General features: G+C 47.2%; 1 protein-coding gene and 1 long non-coding RNA gene across 2 annotated transcripts in view; one reads left to right on the forward strand and one right to left on the reverse strand.

The window, feature by feature from the left end:
* RIMS4 (regulating synaptic membrane exocytosis 4) overlaps window positions 1-15,795 on the reverse strand; it is a 90,145-nt gene that overhangs the window by 18,317 nt on the left and 56,033 nt on the right. Inside the window, exon 2 of the mRNA XM_048819639.2 lies at window positions 12,700-12,841. Within this exon, the coding sequence (XP_048675596.1) occupies window positions 12,700-12,841 (142 nt within the window). The remainder of the gene's footprint in view (window positions 1-12,699; window positions 12,842-15,795) is intronic.
* On the forward strand, window positions 2,629-8,748 carry LOC125622073 (uncharacterized). The gene is made up of 2 exons (XR_007352641.2): window positions 2,629-2,825; window positions 6,500-8,748. It is a non-coding gene; the product is annotated as an uncharacterized LOC125622073 (long non-coding RNA).

A 15,795-nucleotide genomic window follows, 5' to 3' on the forward strand; every position in this document is an offset into this window, starting at 1 on the left:
GCTTCTCCTTACCACTACCAGGGAACCAGCTCCTGCGCCAGCTCTCCCCGCCAGGGGCCTGCCTGGCCCAACCCCACTTCCAGCAGCCCATATCCCCTCTGCTCTGCCCCCAGAGCTTACTTAGTGACAGCTTCAAGCCTTGCTACAAATGCAGGGAGCTGCAGTGAGTGCCTGCATGGGGGAGCCGGGCAGGAAAGGGGCAGCAGGGTGCCCGTGGGAGGCGGACATGAGAGGGGTTTGCCTAGGGCTGAGTGATGGGGCTCCGTGGGTGATTCCATTTTGTTTGCTTGCACTGAGCGGGAGTTTTGTTGGAGAAACTTAGAGCTGGAATCCCTTGAGGCACCATGCGTTGGGCACCCCATGTGAAAAAATTGCTGAGGGTGCCCCTGTGAGCAGCCCTGTGGCTGTAAAACCTGCAGTGCAGAGATCTCCCCTCTCTGGATGAGACACATGGGTTGGGGGCGGGGGGAAGATCAGCATCCCCGCCTCTCTTGCTTTAGCTATTGTTCCCACCACTGGATGTTCTTCCAGGTTCGCCCAGCCACTGTGTCCTGCATGCTGCCTTCTCTCCCGCAGCTGGAATCCACCCAGGGTCCCCAGTCGCTGCCTATTCCTGCTGTGGTCTCCCCTGGCCACTGTCCCCACCCAATCCATGCAATCTGGGACTGCTTCAGCTTCACGCAGCCCTAGCCTATGCGGATGGTGCTGCACCTGGGTCTCAGCCGCCCCCTCTTGCCTTGTCAAAAGGCAACTGCCACTGGAGGTGGGGAATGGCGAACAGAGTAACTACGTGGGTGTCCACGAGGCCCCAGCGTGCGTAAGCTGCCGGTGGCACATCCCACGGAAGCCAGCGTAGCTACCCACAGTAGTGAGGCACCATGCTTGGTGTTCGCAGAGTCAGGCTAGTTGGTGGGAAATTCACAAGAGCCCTTCTGTCCCCATAATCCTGTCCCCATAATAATCCTGGGCCAAAACAATAGTTCCTGCCTAGAAAAGTACTATGCACCCTCAAGCAAAGCCACAGCTTCTGCCTGGGGAGAGGAGAGGACAATAAAGCTGTCTAGAAAGTTAGCAAGCCTGAGAAGAAACATCTGCAGAAAGGATTGAGCTAGATCAGCTAAAATAAGGACCTTCAAAGTCAGTTTGATGTATTGTATGTGCTCTAGTGCTTATATAGCAGCTTGGGAAGCTGCACTGGCATCTGCAAGGAAACCACTGGGCTCTTCTGGCAGAAAGTTAAGTGGATCAAGTGAGAACAAATTCTTTCCTTTGCCATAGTTCAGATCAAATGACAGCTCTTGGGAAGACGTGCAACAGATACCAAACTTAGCAAGGGATGCACTGTCCCGCTGCTCTCAGGGGAGAATCATCACTTGGAGCGGTCAAACTCAGGCTTGTGAAGTACGCATGGACACAGTTTAGCAGAAGACCTGCCCCGGCAGGGGGTTGGCCTGGGCGATCTATTCTGGGTTCCAAACTCAGGTACCGCGGCAGACTTTGAGATGTATCCGTTTCCTGGTTCAGTACAAGTTTCTCTTTGGAACTTGCAGCGTGGCTCAAACCTGCAGGACTGAAGCAGAGGATTTCTGAAAGCTCCCTCATTTCCTCCTTCTGAAACTGCGCAGCTGCAGAACAGCTCAAGTGTGACAATTCACTCATTGCTCGGCTCTTTCAAACTCAGGCTCGCTGTTCCTGAGAGTTTTCCCCCTGCCGTTTGCGGCTTCACAGTACACAGGGCACTCAGCAGCGGACTTTCCTGTCAGTCCTTTGAAGAAATTCATCTGTTTCTCTCCAACTGCCTTTGATTCAGCAATAATCTTTCCAATTGAATTCTCAGGTTGGGAGCATTGGCAGAGACACACGATTTACAAGTCGGCCAGCCTCACACAAAAGAGGCAGCTCCAGCTTGGGTTACAGCCAACAGATGGTTTTCACACACACTGGAGTGAATCTGAAAGGGCTTTATTATCCCATCGCTGAGTATGCCTCAGCTCTGGCCTCATTTCCTTTCCTCTCAAATCAAACACAGCGGATATGGAGAAGAGTCGCTTTCCTTCTGAAACCCTCCACCCTACTGTTACAATCTCTCCTGCCCTCAGTCTGTGAAATATAAGCAGAATGAAAAGGAGGACTTGTGGCACCTTAGAGACTAACCAATTTATTTGAGCATCAGCTTTCGTGAGCCACAGCTCACTTCATGTAACTTTTTTTTTTGACACGTGTCAACTTCAGCATATTTTCATACAGTTTAGAAGATGAACTCATGGGGTTCTTTTGTTTCCGTTCAATATTCAAATTCAGATGCTATTTGACAAAAGACCCTCCACCTTAGATAGAGGAAAAGGCCACAAATTGGCTCTGACCAAATAACGTGCTGATTTTTCTTCTCCAAACCCAACAAAAAGCTACTAAAAATAGCTGCCGGAAATAAGGAGGTAGCGTTTCTCATTGGACTTGCAAAGTGCCTGCTGTACCTAGTGAAGCCCCTGGGGCCAGGCAGAGCAGGGTTGCTGCTGCAGTACTAGCTGCTGCTGCAAAATAACACACGCAAAGATTGTCAGGTGACACCTGTCAGCATTTTCACAAGATTGGCAGAGAGTCTGTACTCTGTACCCTTTAGACAGGCAAGTGCAGGGGCTGAAGCTATGGCTGGCCTGAACAGGGCTGCACCCCAGGTCGCGGAATAGAAAAGGGAATCCATTTCTCTTTCACGTTCCTCTACTCCCATTTACACTGACTAGAACCCTTTTGTCATGGTGGCATTTGAATGGAATTAAGGCTGATGGATTTTTCACGTGGAACTTGACTCCTTCACTGACCTACAGGTACGTACAGCACTGGGAAGGTCAGTGGTGCCTGCTGGGCACGTGGAGGACCTGTTCTGTATGATCAGGGGAGATCAAAGGGCAGCCCTGCTCAGTTTGACCCATGGCTGCAATAATCTTCAATAGAGAGGTGCAGACCACAGAGACAAGCAGAACAAACCATGGCTGTGTGTATGAAGATACCATGGCTGTTACTGAGTACTGATCCTGGAAAATTCAATGCCACACGCACAAGCCCCTACCACTTGGGCTAATGGAGTAGACCAGTGGTTTTCAACCTTTTTTCATTTGTGAACCCCTAAAAAATTAGAATGGAAGTGTGGACCCCTTTGGAAATCTTAGACAGTCTGCGGACCCCCAGGGTCCACAGACCACAGGTTGAAAACCAGTGGAGCAGACAGCTAAGCAGGATTTATTATTGTTTAAATTGTAAACGGCAGGCTATTACAGTTGTTGCTGTTACCCACTAGAGGGAGACAAGATCACAGACACAGTCTTAGTTCATTAGATTTATAATGCAATGCACCATGTTAATCCAAACAGACATGCAGCGTTAGTACTCTGATAGACAGATCTGCAAAGATATTAGGTATGCAATGTACTGGCAAAATGTGTATTTACCCTTGTTGGGTTTGCAAATGGAGTAATGACATGTGCAAGTGATGCACTTCTGGGAGGTACATTTGTAAGAACTCAGATGTGCAAAATTACATGATTTGTGCACACAATCCTAATAATTGTGAGAGCAAATTAAGCCTGTATGTGCATATTTTACATATTTAGTTATACACCTTATGCCTTTAGAAATCTGCCCAGTGCTCTCTGCAGGCTGCATGCCTATCCTGAAGATTGGCGCATCTGAAACCTGTCCTATTTAGTTGTCCCAGGCCAGTTGTTGATGCAGCACCAGTGGCCCACCACCTGCCCCTGTGTTCCCCTGATGTTGTGCATAGCCCAAAAATTGCCACTGCTAGTTTTATGCCCTTCACTGCCAAAAGAGACAATTCCTTCTTTGCTGGACCATCTCCCTTTAAATATTCAAATTCCTAAGCTGCTTTTTCAAAGCCTGTTTGGGTTTTGAATTGTGGTTTGAAGAGTTAGGTGGACAATGCCAATGTCAATAATGAATGGTTTGAAGAAAATCCAGAGCACCAGAGGTTATCGCCTCTGTCCCGCGTACGGCTGTGCTCTTCCTTTCCTCAGCCCAGCCCATGCTGTGTTATGCATTAAGTATGCAGAGCTCCTCCCAGCACAGCCAGCTTAAGAAAGACGCATCATTAATTTCTTTTCTTGTCCTTGTGGAGTTTGTGACCTCTTTTCACATCTATTTTTAAATCACTTCTGGGATCTTGTGCACCAGGTGCTGTCATTAAGTTAGTGCAAGTGCCAGGTTTTTTATCTTACAGTTCACATATTCTGGGCTCTTTCTTTCCAGCTTCCATTTGGTGTGTCCTGACTCTGAGTATCAGTGTCCATTGGAATATACCATTCTCTAATCTTCATATTTGAGCCTCCCTAACTCTTTTTAGAAGCTTGCTTTGCCTCTGGTGCAACTCAGAACAACCTGGTGGGTGCTCTAAATCAGTGGTTCTCAACCAGGGGTACGTGTACTCCTGGGGATGCGCAGAGGTCTTCCAGGGGATACATCTCGATATTTGCCTAGTTTTACAACAAACTAAATAAAAGCACTAGTGAACTCAGCACAAACTAAAATTTCATGCAATGACTTGTTTATACTGCTCTGTACACTGCTCTGTACACTGAAATGTAAGTACGATATTTATATTCCGATTGATTTATTTTATAAGTATATGGTAAAAATGAGAAAGTCAGCAATTTTTCAGCAATAAGTGTGCTGTGACACTTTTGTATTTTTGTCTGATTTTGTAGGCAAGTACTGAGGAGAAACTTGGGGTATGCAAGACAAATCAGACTCCTGAAAGGGGTACAGTAGTCTGGAAAAGTTGAGAGCCACTGCTCTAAATTGTGCCAGCTTGCAATAACCTGTTAATGACAGGCACTCACCGCTGGAGGACCATATTGCAGCCTGGTGTGGAACCTCAGTTGTGTCTCTGCCTCAGTTTCCTCTTATGGACTATCAGGAACTTCAACGAGGTTTGTCGATAGTGAACAATGTCCCTTCAGGGTCTTGCTTATGTAATCAACAGCCAAACATGGTATGCAAACAAGCCTTCAATCCAGCATCCTAGCTGGAAGGTTCAGGTATTCTTAGTCAGCCAACCCCCAACTGAGTCCTCCTTTCTACTCCCTCCAGGGTTTTCACGTGTAAGACCTTCGCAACCAAGGACCCTCTTCTGGAGCCAGGCCTCCTGCCCTCAGGAACGGTTCCTTCCCTGGACTCTGCAGCTCTTCCCTGGAGCAGCGCATAGTTCCCCAACAACCTGGCCCTCTTGCCTCTGTTGGTAAAGTCCTTTTGCTGGGGCTGAGCCTCCTGCTAGGGTTTGGCCCCTCGTAGCTCTCTTGGGACCATGAGCACCTTTCCTAGATCCTCTTTTCTAGTGAGCTCTTGAAACAGCTCTCCTGAGAAGACCCTCTCCTCCAGAGCTTTCTCCGCGTTCTGGGGCCTCCTGACTGAGCCCTCATAAGCCTTTTATTAGGCTCAGCTGCTCCTTACCTAATTAAGTACCTGCCAGCCACTCAGACAATTAACGATCCTCAGGTGGGTCTGGGCTGGCTCATTCTCCTTAGCGGAGCCTGTTACAGGTAGGGTGGGTGTCTGACCCCTTCAGTGGGCCAGTTACCCTGTGACATGGCCCTACATCAGCAGTTATGCCAGCACAAAAGAACTGTGGCATGTCTCCTCCTTCCCCCTGTAGGGTCTTGGTGTAGAGCCCTTGTGCCAAAGAGCCCCCCAATGATGGGGGTATTCAGTAACAGCATGGCAGCCCCACGTCAGTGGGGCCATGCCAGACTCCACCCAATGGTGTAAAAAGGGGCTGTATCATACTGCGCAATCAGGACTTCCACCCCTACCACACGAGGTCTGTCCCAACGCTTTTCAACCATGTAAATCAAACGACTCCGTGAGCTCTGCAGGATCAGAATATCCGGCCTGACTTTAAAACCAACAGAGGGAAGTGATTCCCCACTGGGCCCGACTCCCCATTACCTTACACCTGGTTCACACTGGTGGAACTGGGTTAACTTCAGTGAAGTTACACAGCCACAGCATATTCAGACAAAGGCTATTTTCTTTTCACGCCCTTCTGTAATTTTCATGGATTCGCTGACACACTACAAGCAACAGGCTACTTGCGATCAACTCAAAACTTTAAACATGGAAACGTTACTCAGAGATACTACAGTCAGTGCTTTCCACTAGGGGGTTAGGATTCCAATATTTCTCACGGCCTAAAAGGGAATGTCTCATAAACCGTATCTTTTTAAAGGCTCCTCCATTGTTCTGTATGTAGTATGAATATAAGATCGAGAACTCCTTCTGAAATGGCATGTGTTCAAAGACAGGATGCTGCAAGGATCAGAAATGATTATTTCCTAAAGACACATCACCTCCCCCAACTGTCAGTAATAAGTGAGTTGCCTGAATATGACCACACTACAGAATAAATGCAGTGGACAGCCTTTTAGAGTTAAGACTTTCTTTCATAGCTTCATTTACAACACAGGTCAGCCCTCTGTTTCTGTCTTCACAGGCTGTAAGAAGCAGGTGTAGCTGTCTCTCTCAGGGAAAGGAGATAAGTTTCCTGTAAGACTGAGAACTTCTACTTCATCAGCTGCTACTTCATCACTTCACTGGAGGTGCGGAGGATTTCAGAGGTTCCACCCAGCAAGCCAGTTTCCATGAAAGAGGAATGTTCTGTGTAATAACTGGGTATCCCAGCTGTCCACAGGCATAGTTTGATTTCTATATTTGACGGGGCAGCTCCAGTCAGGTCACTGGGGCTATGCGCTGGGGAGGCAAATTCCACGCCTGGCCAAGGCTTGCAGTTTTGTGGGGGGCAACACCCCCCTGCTCCCACCAAACTATGCCCATGGTTCTGTGTAATAATCTAGCTCATTTTTAAGGCCTCCCAGCATTCAGATTTCATAATCTGTCTAGTTTAGTGGCCAGCTGAATATCTGTCAGCTCAGCAGGATGCAGAATTTCTTTGTTTAGGTCGTAGTATATTTAACCCAAACTCTCTCATTTTCAGTGTTGACAGTACACAGTGGACATTATTAGTCATTAGCATTCCTGAATTGCTACAAGAGAATAGTACTTTGGAACATGTCCAGTTAGGCAGCATGAATCCTGTTTCTTCCCTGGGAACCTTCACTTCACCTATCTGTCTTAAGGTTCTCTATAAAACCCACCACCATAGTGTCGTGAAGTAATGACACAGCTCTGTTTAGTCATCTCTATTCAGCTACGCAACATTCTTTGCTATTTGAGCCCTACACCAGCTCTTCTACAAGCTCTGCTGATGCAGTCATAGCTCTGGTCAATAGCCCCCTCCCCACCAGCTACCCTAGTACTTTCTGCAGCAAAGCTTTCTAGCAGCACGACGTACCAGCTAGTTTTCTGTAACATGGTGTTCTCCATTGGTATTGCAAGTTCCTTGTATGATTGTATGATTTTTGGCCATGTTAACAACGTTATCAAAAAGTTCTTCAGTGAAACCTGCACAAGAGACCTCTCCCACCCGCACCTTATTAGGCAAGCTCCTAGTATCCCACCACAAAGTATCCTCAAACGTCCTGGATTCAAATCTACTCGGACTACATTACAAAATTACATCTATTAAGCAACTGAAATTTTCCAGTTCCTTGAGTGGTTGCTTGGGATGGGTTTCCCTGTAATTATACATACTGTCCAGAGTTGCTGGACAGGCTTGCTAATTTCCTCACATATTACACAATCACTCTTCTGCGCCTTCACTAGTCATCACCTGCTGAGCTCTTCTGAGACAAGCAAATCACCTTTGTTTCCTGCATCCTAATCATCCCAGCAGTAGTTAGCAAAAACAAGAAGGCCTACAAGCACCACACATTATAGCTTCTGGCCACCAGCAATCTTCTGTTCCAGGGCTGCATCTCCTCACACAGCATTTAAAAAAAAAGGGCTGGCAGAGGGTTATGTAACAATCCCTGCAGGGGCGCTGGAACAATTTGTATAGTGGGGGTGCTGATCGCCATTGAACCAAACTGTAAACCCTGTCTATAACAGAATCCACTTCAAGCTAGGGACTGATGCAGCACCCCCATCTCCCCTCTGTATCCCTAGTTCCAGCACCTATGAGTCCCTGTTTGCCTCCTGAATGTCATGTAACATCATTTCGTTCAGAGGGAGCAAAACCCCAGCATAACAGAGCTCGAGCAGAGGATAAGGCATGGAGGAACCAGGCTCAAACCTGAATTTCTTTGCTCCTTGTTAAACTATCAGATGTTTATTTGTAAGTTCCACACACAAGTCAAATTCTGATCCATTTGCTCATGACACTGTATGCTGGGAACGTACTGAAACAGGTAACTCTCAAGAGAAATTTTCAAAAATAGGTATTTGAAAATGTCTGAAAGGAAGAAAGTTATTTCAAAGTACCTATTGGTAATAGCACAACTACCGTGCTGAAAAAAAGATTACGTGAGTGAGTTTTTTTTGTATAAGAAAGATTAAAGAAACCAAGAGCGCCATGCTGACATTATAAAGGCTCTGGTAAGCACCTCTTTTTTAGACCCAACAGTACTTTAAAATAACTGTATTCTTATATAACAACTTTAAATGAAATCATCTGGATTTCACACGCAGTGATATTCACACTTAATCCCCACTATAAACTAAGTCATTTAGAATTTTACACGAAGGAAAATTCTACCATTGTAATTCTATTGGATCTGAAACGAGATGAGTACAACTCTTGCTAGCCACACGCCCAATGAATTAAATATATGTGAAATGAGCGCATCAATCGAGTCTCCATTTTTTAAAAGCATGTATAACTCCAATTACTGGGAGCAGAGATTCTGTTCCCTCGTTCAGGAAAAAGAGAACTCCAGAGCAGAGGTCGGCAACATTTCAGAAGTGGTGTGCAGAGTCTTCATTTATTCAATTTAATTTAAGGTTTCGCATGCCAGTACTGCATTTTAACGTTTTTTAGAAGGTCTCTCTCTCTAAGTCTATATATTGTATAACTAAACTATTATTGTATGTAAACAAGGTTTTCAAAATGTTTAAGAAACTTCATTTAAAATTAAATTAAAATGCTGATCTTACACCGCCGGCCCGCTCAGCCCGCTGCCAGCCTGGGGTTCTGTTCACCTAGGCTGGCAGCGGGCTGAGCGGGGCCTGCAGCCGGGATCCCGGCTGGCAAGGGGCCGGCAGCCAGAACCCCAGACTGGCAGTGGGCTGAGCGGGGCCAGCGGCCGGGACCCCAGACCGGCAGTGGGCTGAGCGGCTCAGCCCGCTGCCGGTCTGGGGTTCCATCTGCCGGCTCCTGCCAGCCAGGGTCCTGGCTGCCGGCCCTGCTCAGCCGGCTGCTGGTCTGGGGTCCTGGCCCTGCCATAGAGTAGGTACCTACTTTCTCACTGGTTCTGGCCCATTCTCTTCCTCTGTCTGCACTGAGATGAGGGTGGGAGTGCACTGAGAACAGGGCTGGGGGTGAAGGAGCAGGCTGGGGGTTGGGGTGCAGTGTCTGGCCAAGAGCTAGAATGAGGGAGGGGGCTCAGGGTTGGGGCCAGGAGGTTTGGGTGTGGAGCGCTTACCTGGGCAGCTCCCATTTGGTGCAAGGGATGCAGGTGGGAATGTGGGTGTGTGCAGGAGCTCCCGTTTGGTGCTCAAGGTGGGGGTGGGGATGTGGATGTGGGGGTGCAAGAGTCAGGGCATGGGGTGTGGGGGGGCTGGGTATGTGTGGGGAGGGTGCAGGAGTCAGGGCAGGGAGCTGAGGGGGCTGGGTATGTGTGAGGGGTGCCGGAGTGAAGGCTGGGGTTGTGGGGGGGTACAGGGGTCAGGGCACAGGTCTGGGTGTGTGTGAGGAGGGTTCATGGGTCAGGGCAGAGGGCTGGGGGTGTGTGAGGGAGATGCAGGGGTCAGGGCAGAGGGCTGGGAGTGTGCAGGGGTCAGGGCAGAGGGCTGGGGGGCGTGGGGGTGCTCCCAGCCCCCTGCCCTGAGCGGCTCACGGCAGGGGGCTGGAGGGGATATGCTGATTCCACCCCCTTCCCCTACGTCCCCGGAGCAGAGAGCGCACTGCGGCTCTGCTTTTCCCTCTCCCCCTCCGTAGCAAGGTCTGTCACCTGATCGGCCGCAGGGAGGTAGAGAAGGAGGGATAGGAACCCTGCATGCTGGGGGAAGAGGCGGGGCGAGGGGGAAGCTTGCCTGCCCTGGAGGAGAGAGCGGTGGGCGGAGAAGAGTGGGCCGGGCCGGGCCGGATTTTTAATTGCATGCTGCTGTCCCCGGCAGACAGCAGCGTGCCATTAAAAATTGGCTCGCGTGCCGTTTTTGGCACACATGCCATAGGTTGCCGACCCCCGCTCCAGAGCTTCACCTGCGGACTGAAAGGTACTGAGGATTAACAGGCTGTCGTTAAGAGATCTTCCAGGTAGTCCTCCCTCTCATGGAGGATTATAAGAAAATATACTCTGAGTTCCCAAAGCAAGCACTTTTGGAGAATGGGCCTAGAACCCGTGATCCCTCCTGGAAGGAATTTGCATATTGATGTAGGGCTTGAAATATTGGTGCAATCTTATCTTGTTAAAAATTGGTTTGTTAAAGGCCTTAAGCGAAGACGGTCTCTGTCCTCATTATGTCTGTAGCAGTAAGAAACCAAGCACTAAAAAGAAAACCCTGCCAGAGCTAACGTGGTCACATAAATCTCCTTTTCTCCTGCTGTAATTGTGTTCTGCGGGCTGCGAGAGAGGCAAAAATGGATTTGGTTTAACATAGAGTCTAAATTTCTGGTTCTCAGAACAACTCCCCAAATGCTTCCCTTCTTTGTTAAGAACAAGAATGCTAAAAATAATCCAATATCTCAACATGTTTCTAGCACGTACAGCTTTATGGGCTCTTCGTGCTCTCAACCCTGTTTGCTAGTCACTTATGCTTCTGATGGATAATTGCTGATACCGGAGGGGATTCTAAAAGAGTTCAATTAACTGAGCTGAGGAAAAAAAAAAAAAAGCATACAAAAAACATTTATCACCCTTTCCAGAGGAGTATGGGGAGAGCTGTCCCATGCCTGGCAGAGCCCTCTAGAACATTCTGACTTCTTATTTGAGAGAAAATGGTTACAACAGGAATTTTATAGCAGCTTTAACAAATACGTGGGAGTTGCATGAAAGGATTTATTTTCCTATGCCAAGCTTATAGTTACGTGTTATTTACCTTTGCAAGTGCAGCACACCACAGCACAACGGCATTTCCCGAGGTGCAGTAATTTCATTGGAAGAGGCTTCTATTTCTCTACCAATGCCTGGCCATGTCTGTGTGGCTATGCAGGAATACGGCACAGATGTCCCAAAGGATTGTACAGCCTGCCAGAGAGGCCAAACTGCATAAATGGAAAGGAAAGAATCCTGCCCTGCAGGGAAAGCAGATTCTCAGCCTGCATTGCCAAGGAACAGGGCTTAATCTCTAATCCTCCAAGTCTTGGAGTGAAGGCAGAACTCAGAGTGGCAGGACTGTGTGAGTGTGGCAGGATATTTCCCTGGAGGCAGGTCCTCACAGAGGAGATAAGCTACACTACAGCTTTGGAGTGACAGGATTTCTGCCTCAGAGACAGCTCCTAATTATTATTATTTCTGCCCTGGATGCAGATCTGTGTAGTGTTCCCACTGTTATCCTTGTTCATATATCAAAGGAAAGTTTGGTTTTGCCTTAAAGTAGTTACTTTTCTCATCATACAGTTTTAATTATTATTTATTTTAGAGAGCCTTAGGTCTACATGGGCACCTAGACAGTTCAGTGATGGGTTCATTTGGAATGCCATGAATGAATGGACAGATAGGACAGACAGAAGCCACAGCTGGTAGTTAATACTTGATTCCAATTCAGACTTCAGTAGCACATCTAAACGGAACAAAAACTGAGTTTAGTTACACGCTGTGAACTTGTGAAGTCAGTTACTGCTCTTTCATCCACGTGCACTGAATCTGATGTAACATGGCCCCCTTCTTACTGCAGAAGAGTTTGCCCAAAAAGGGTCCCTCGGAAGGCCCCTGGATAGAAAAAGTGATCATCTCCACACATTGCCTCAAACCATGCAAAAACAAAATCAGAATTTCAAGCAACTCAGATCCCCGAAATGTTGGCCTGTCTGTATTTTCTATGCTTCAAGATTTGTACTGTCATGAAACTGCAAGGCCCAAATCCAGCGTATCATGCTATCACTGTTCTGCAGGCCCAGAAAGGTTTCTAAATATATCGCTCGAAAATGATAACTCAGACACCAGAAGGTTAACACTTCCAAGAGTATAACATGTATTTAATTATTTACTAGAGATTATCTTGCTAGATATATCCCCTTCATCCCTTGACACAATCATTTCCCGTCCAAGGCGTTTGTGGGAGAAGACAGACAACAGAAATGTAACACATTATAAACATCGACACTTGTAATCTTATTTACAATAACCACTCCAGAGAGTTTTCTTTTAAAGGCAAGTCTGTAATAAGTGATGGGTATCCTCTTCAGGTCAGACTCATGAGCATACTAAAAGAAGTGTATGAACAGTAAAACTATTTGCAAACCTTGCAGGGAAAGAACTGCTCTGTTCTGACTCTTAGAGTAACTGAATTCCCTGCCAATGCACCTACAGCATGTGTAAGTCAGACAAATGTATCATCTATCATGTAAGAAGAAATAGGTTTAGCGGGAATGGAGCATTCCAGAAGTGATTATCCAGCTGGCCCCTGCAGACTTACTTTCCTTCAGATCCATAGCTGTTCATACTGTCTTCAATGGATTCATGGCTGGCTTGACGGACCGTCCGGCTTGGCATTTCGACAGCCAGACCGGTTTCTGTGCTCCGCTGGATAGCGCCTTTGAGTCTCCGGCCATCCCCGTCTAAAAACAAGAGAGACATCAAATAGAACCAAGGGAAGGCCTTTCAGGGAATTACTCTTGGAATCCAGAAATCACCCTGCACTTCATTCTTTTCATATTTTGTCGCACTCAAGCCTGTAGCTCTCACCTTTGTTCATAACGGGCCTGAGGTTCAAACAAGCTAGATACCCAGTTGGGCATTCAAAATGCAAATGTAATTGCTAGCCTACTTTGAGCATGCAAATCAGATAATAGAATGTGTGCATGCGCATACACAGACATACACACACACAGCCAAACTGTGTGTGGACTTGCCCAATTAGTATGCACACTGTACAATTATGAGCAGAGATTAGGTACTAAATTGTGGACCTAATGTGTTTGAAAATCTGCCCCATTGTTTCAAGTTGTGAGGAATGCCGAGGAATCATAGTGCCAGGACAGTAACAGAAGGATCAGAGGGGAGAGAAGGGGCTGGACAGTACTAGGAACACTCTGAATGAGAGAACAATAAGGGACTATAAAGGCATCTCCAAAATGGTTTCCCAATGCAGGCCACTCAGAGGGGCTTTAAACAGCAGAAAAGCCCACAGTAAGGGCTACTACATTCACACACGCCCTCAGCTCGAGTCGGGTGGGAATCAGAATTTGGTGTCACAGATTATTTTTCCCTTGGGGGGGGGTTAATCTTCAAAGACTTTGAAATTAACAGCTGCTATTTGCATCCTTCTCTTTAGCAGTCTGCGTTTCTCAGAATGAATTATGTTATCTAATGAATATATAATGAACACCATTAACATTAATTGCTTTCGCTGCTGTTAGGTAGCTGACAAGTTTCAGCCTACACACAATGCTTATCCTGAAATATCGATGTCGGCTGCAAGTTCTCTGAATGAGTTGGGATGTGGGAATCTTTTTAAAGGTGCCCACCCATAAACCTGTATAAGAATGAGCTGGTGTTAACACTCACGTGGCAGACATGTGACCCACCAGACTGCTTTGGTATTCTTATTGAACACTGAACGATGGCAGAGTCCAATGTCCTCTACCAGCTCTGGGCCTCATTTTGCTAGGTGTGACCAAAATGCTTGCAAGTATTCAAAATACCCTGAGAGAGCTGAACATTGCTAAGTGGCATCACTTCCAGAAGCACCACAACTTTATGAAGAGTGCTTCTGTATGCAAAATGAACCGGTTCAACACAACGTCAGAGAGTTCTCAAAACATGGAAGAGGATGGGGCCCTCACAGCCACTTCAGCAGCTCTGGGAGCTCAGTCTGTACACATGGAAAGTATTGTGCTATTCTTTCCTATGTGTATAGCAAGCTGCTTAGCCTGGGAATGGTTTTCTCCGGTTCTCTATGTGAATGGACATTTCCCAGAAATTGCTGGCCTATTAGCAGGGTCCCTGCCCTATGCTCCATTTGAAATTAACTCTGGTAGGTTAACACTAGCGCAGAGCATCTGCCATTAACTTAGCTAAAAAGCCCCCTTTCTCTGCAATACCCTGAGGTTTCCAACTGAGTAAATATTTAGGCCCAAAAGCATTCGGTACCAGCTGCTGCCCACAAGTACAGTACTGTATGCAAGCATCAGACAGCATTTGTATGTTTTGGTTAACATTAAATACAGTTCGTATTGTTTGTGTGCCCAGAGCAATGTGAGAGGCCCATCATATGAATCAGAAAGTCAAACAAACAATTTAAAACAACTGCTATCCAAGTCAAAAAGCTTCAGCCAAAACCAATATTAATCATCGACTTCAGTGAAGGAAAAGCCCAATGAGATGGCCTAATCTAGTCCCAGCTACTGCAGGATTATTCCCAATGGTGTATTTTTTAGTGTTTTCTCCAGCCTTGTTCGAAATGTCCACAGCCTAGAACACCCCTCCTTCACTGTAATGTTATCCGTCCTGATAGCCTAATTTCCCCCTTAATTTCATTTTGTTTCCCCTCGTTATACCCTTTCTACCATCCTCAACAATGCCCCTCCCTCCTTGCTATGCAGACACTCTCAAAATACTCAGATCCTTCCTCCATTGCTTAGTCGCATATTCAGTTCTTTTCTCATAAAATCAACCTGAGTCAATAATCATAAACCAGCACTGAAAAATGTTCAAGTGCCTAACCATGAAATATCTGGTCTCAAGATCATTTGATTTTCCCACTGTAACTGGAGATGGCCAGGGAATGAAATACTCAAATTACCATATACCTGCGGTTAACAACACACTAATAGAGGCTTGTGGTGTGGGCAAGCATTTGGCATCCCAAGGCACCTGCCTGGCACAGTGCAGTGCCTTGTCTCACAGATTTTTCTGGTCCAGTGCGAAGGTTTGCCATACAGCAAAAGAGAGCAATAAACAGGGAATGCAGGACACACTCCAGCACCGTGTTGGAGATTGTCTCTCACTTCCAGCTGGCACTGGATACATTCTGCTGCAGCAGAAAACACACAGCCACGCATCTGCTGGCGTCCTGAGGTGCCTGCCGCATCTCCTTGGCTGTCCAGTTAAATGTGTGACTCAAGAGCAGGGGAAGGGATGGGGAGGAGAACAAAGGCAGTTTGCAAAGGACTGTGAGAGTCTGCAGGTCCTGAACCCAGGCCTCCGGGCCATTGCTGCATCCACACCACCACCTAGGAGCCCTGAGGCCTTAGACTCCGCTAAAGGTACCACCCACAGGGACTTGATTAGAGGAGCCTCAGAGTCCCTGATTGGGCCGGGTACATTATTTAAACCAGAAAGACACGGGAAGTTTTCTGTGCAGCAAAGTGGATGCTGGCTTGCTGCTACTGCTACAGACCCTGCCATCCGCTACCTGACTTCCTACTGCGTCCCTGGTCCCTGATTTCGACCCTGCCCCTGCTTCCAATTCCTGCCCTTAGCCTTGTTCCAGTCCCTGAGCCCTGTTCTCTTGGCTTCCAACTGCTCCGGCTCTGACCCAAGGCTATAGCTCTTTGGCTTCTGACTCCGC

Source organism: Caretta caretta, chromosome 13, assembly GCF_965140235.1.
Source record: "Caretta caretta isolate rCarCar2 chromosome 13, rCarCar1.hap1, whole genome shotgun sequence".
Classification (NCBI taxonomy): domain Eukaryota; kingdom Metazoa; phylum Chordata; order Testudines; family Cheloniidae; genus Caretta; species Caretta caretta.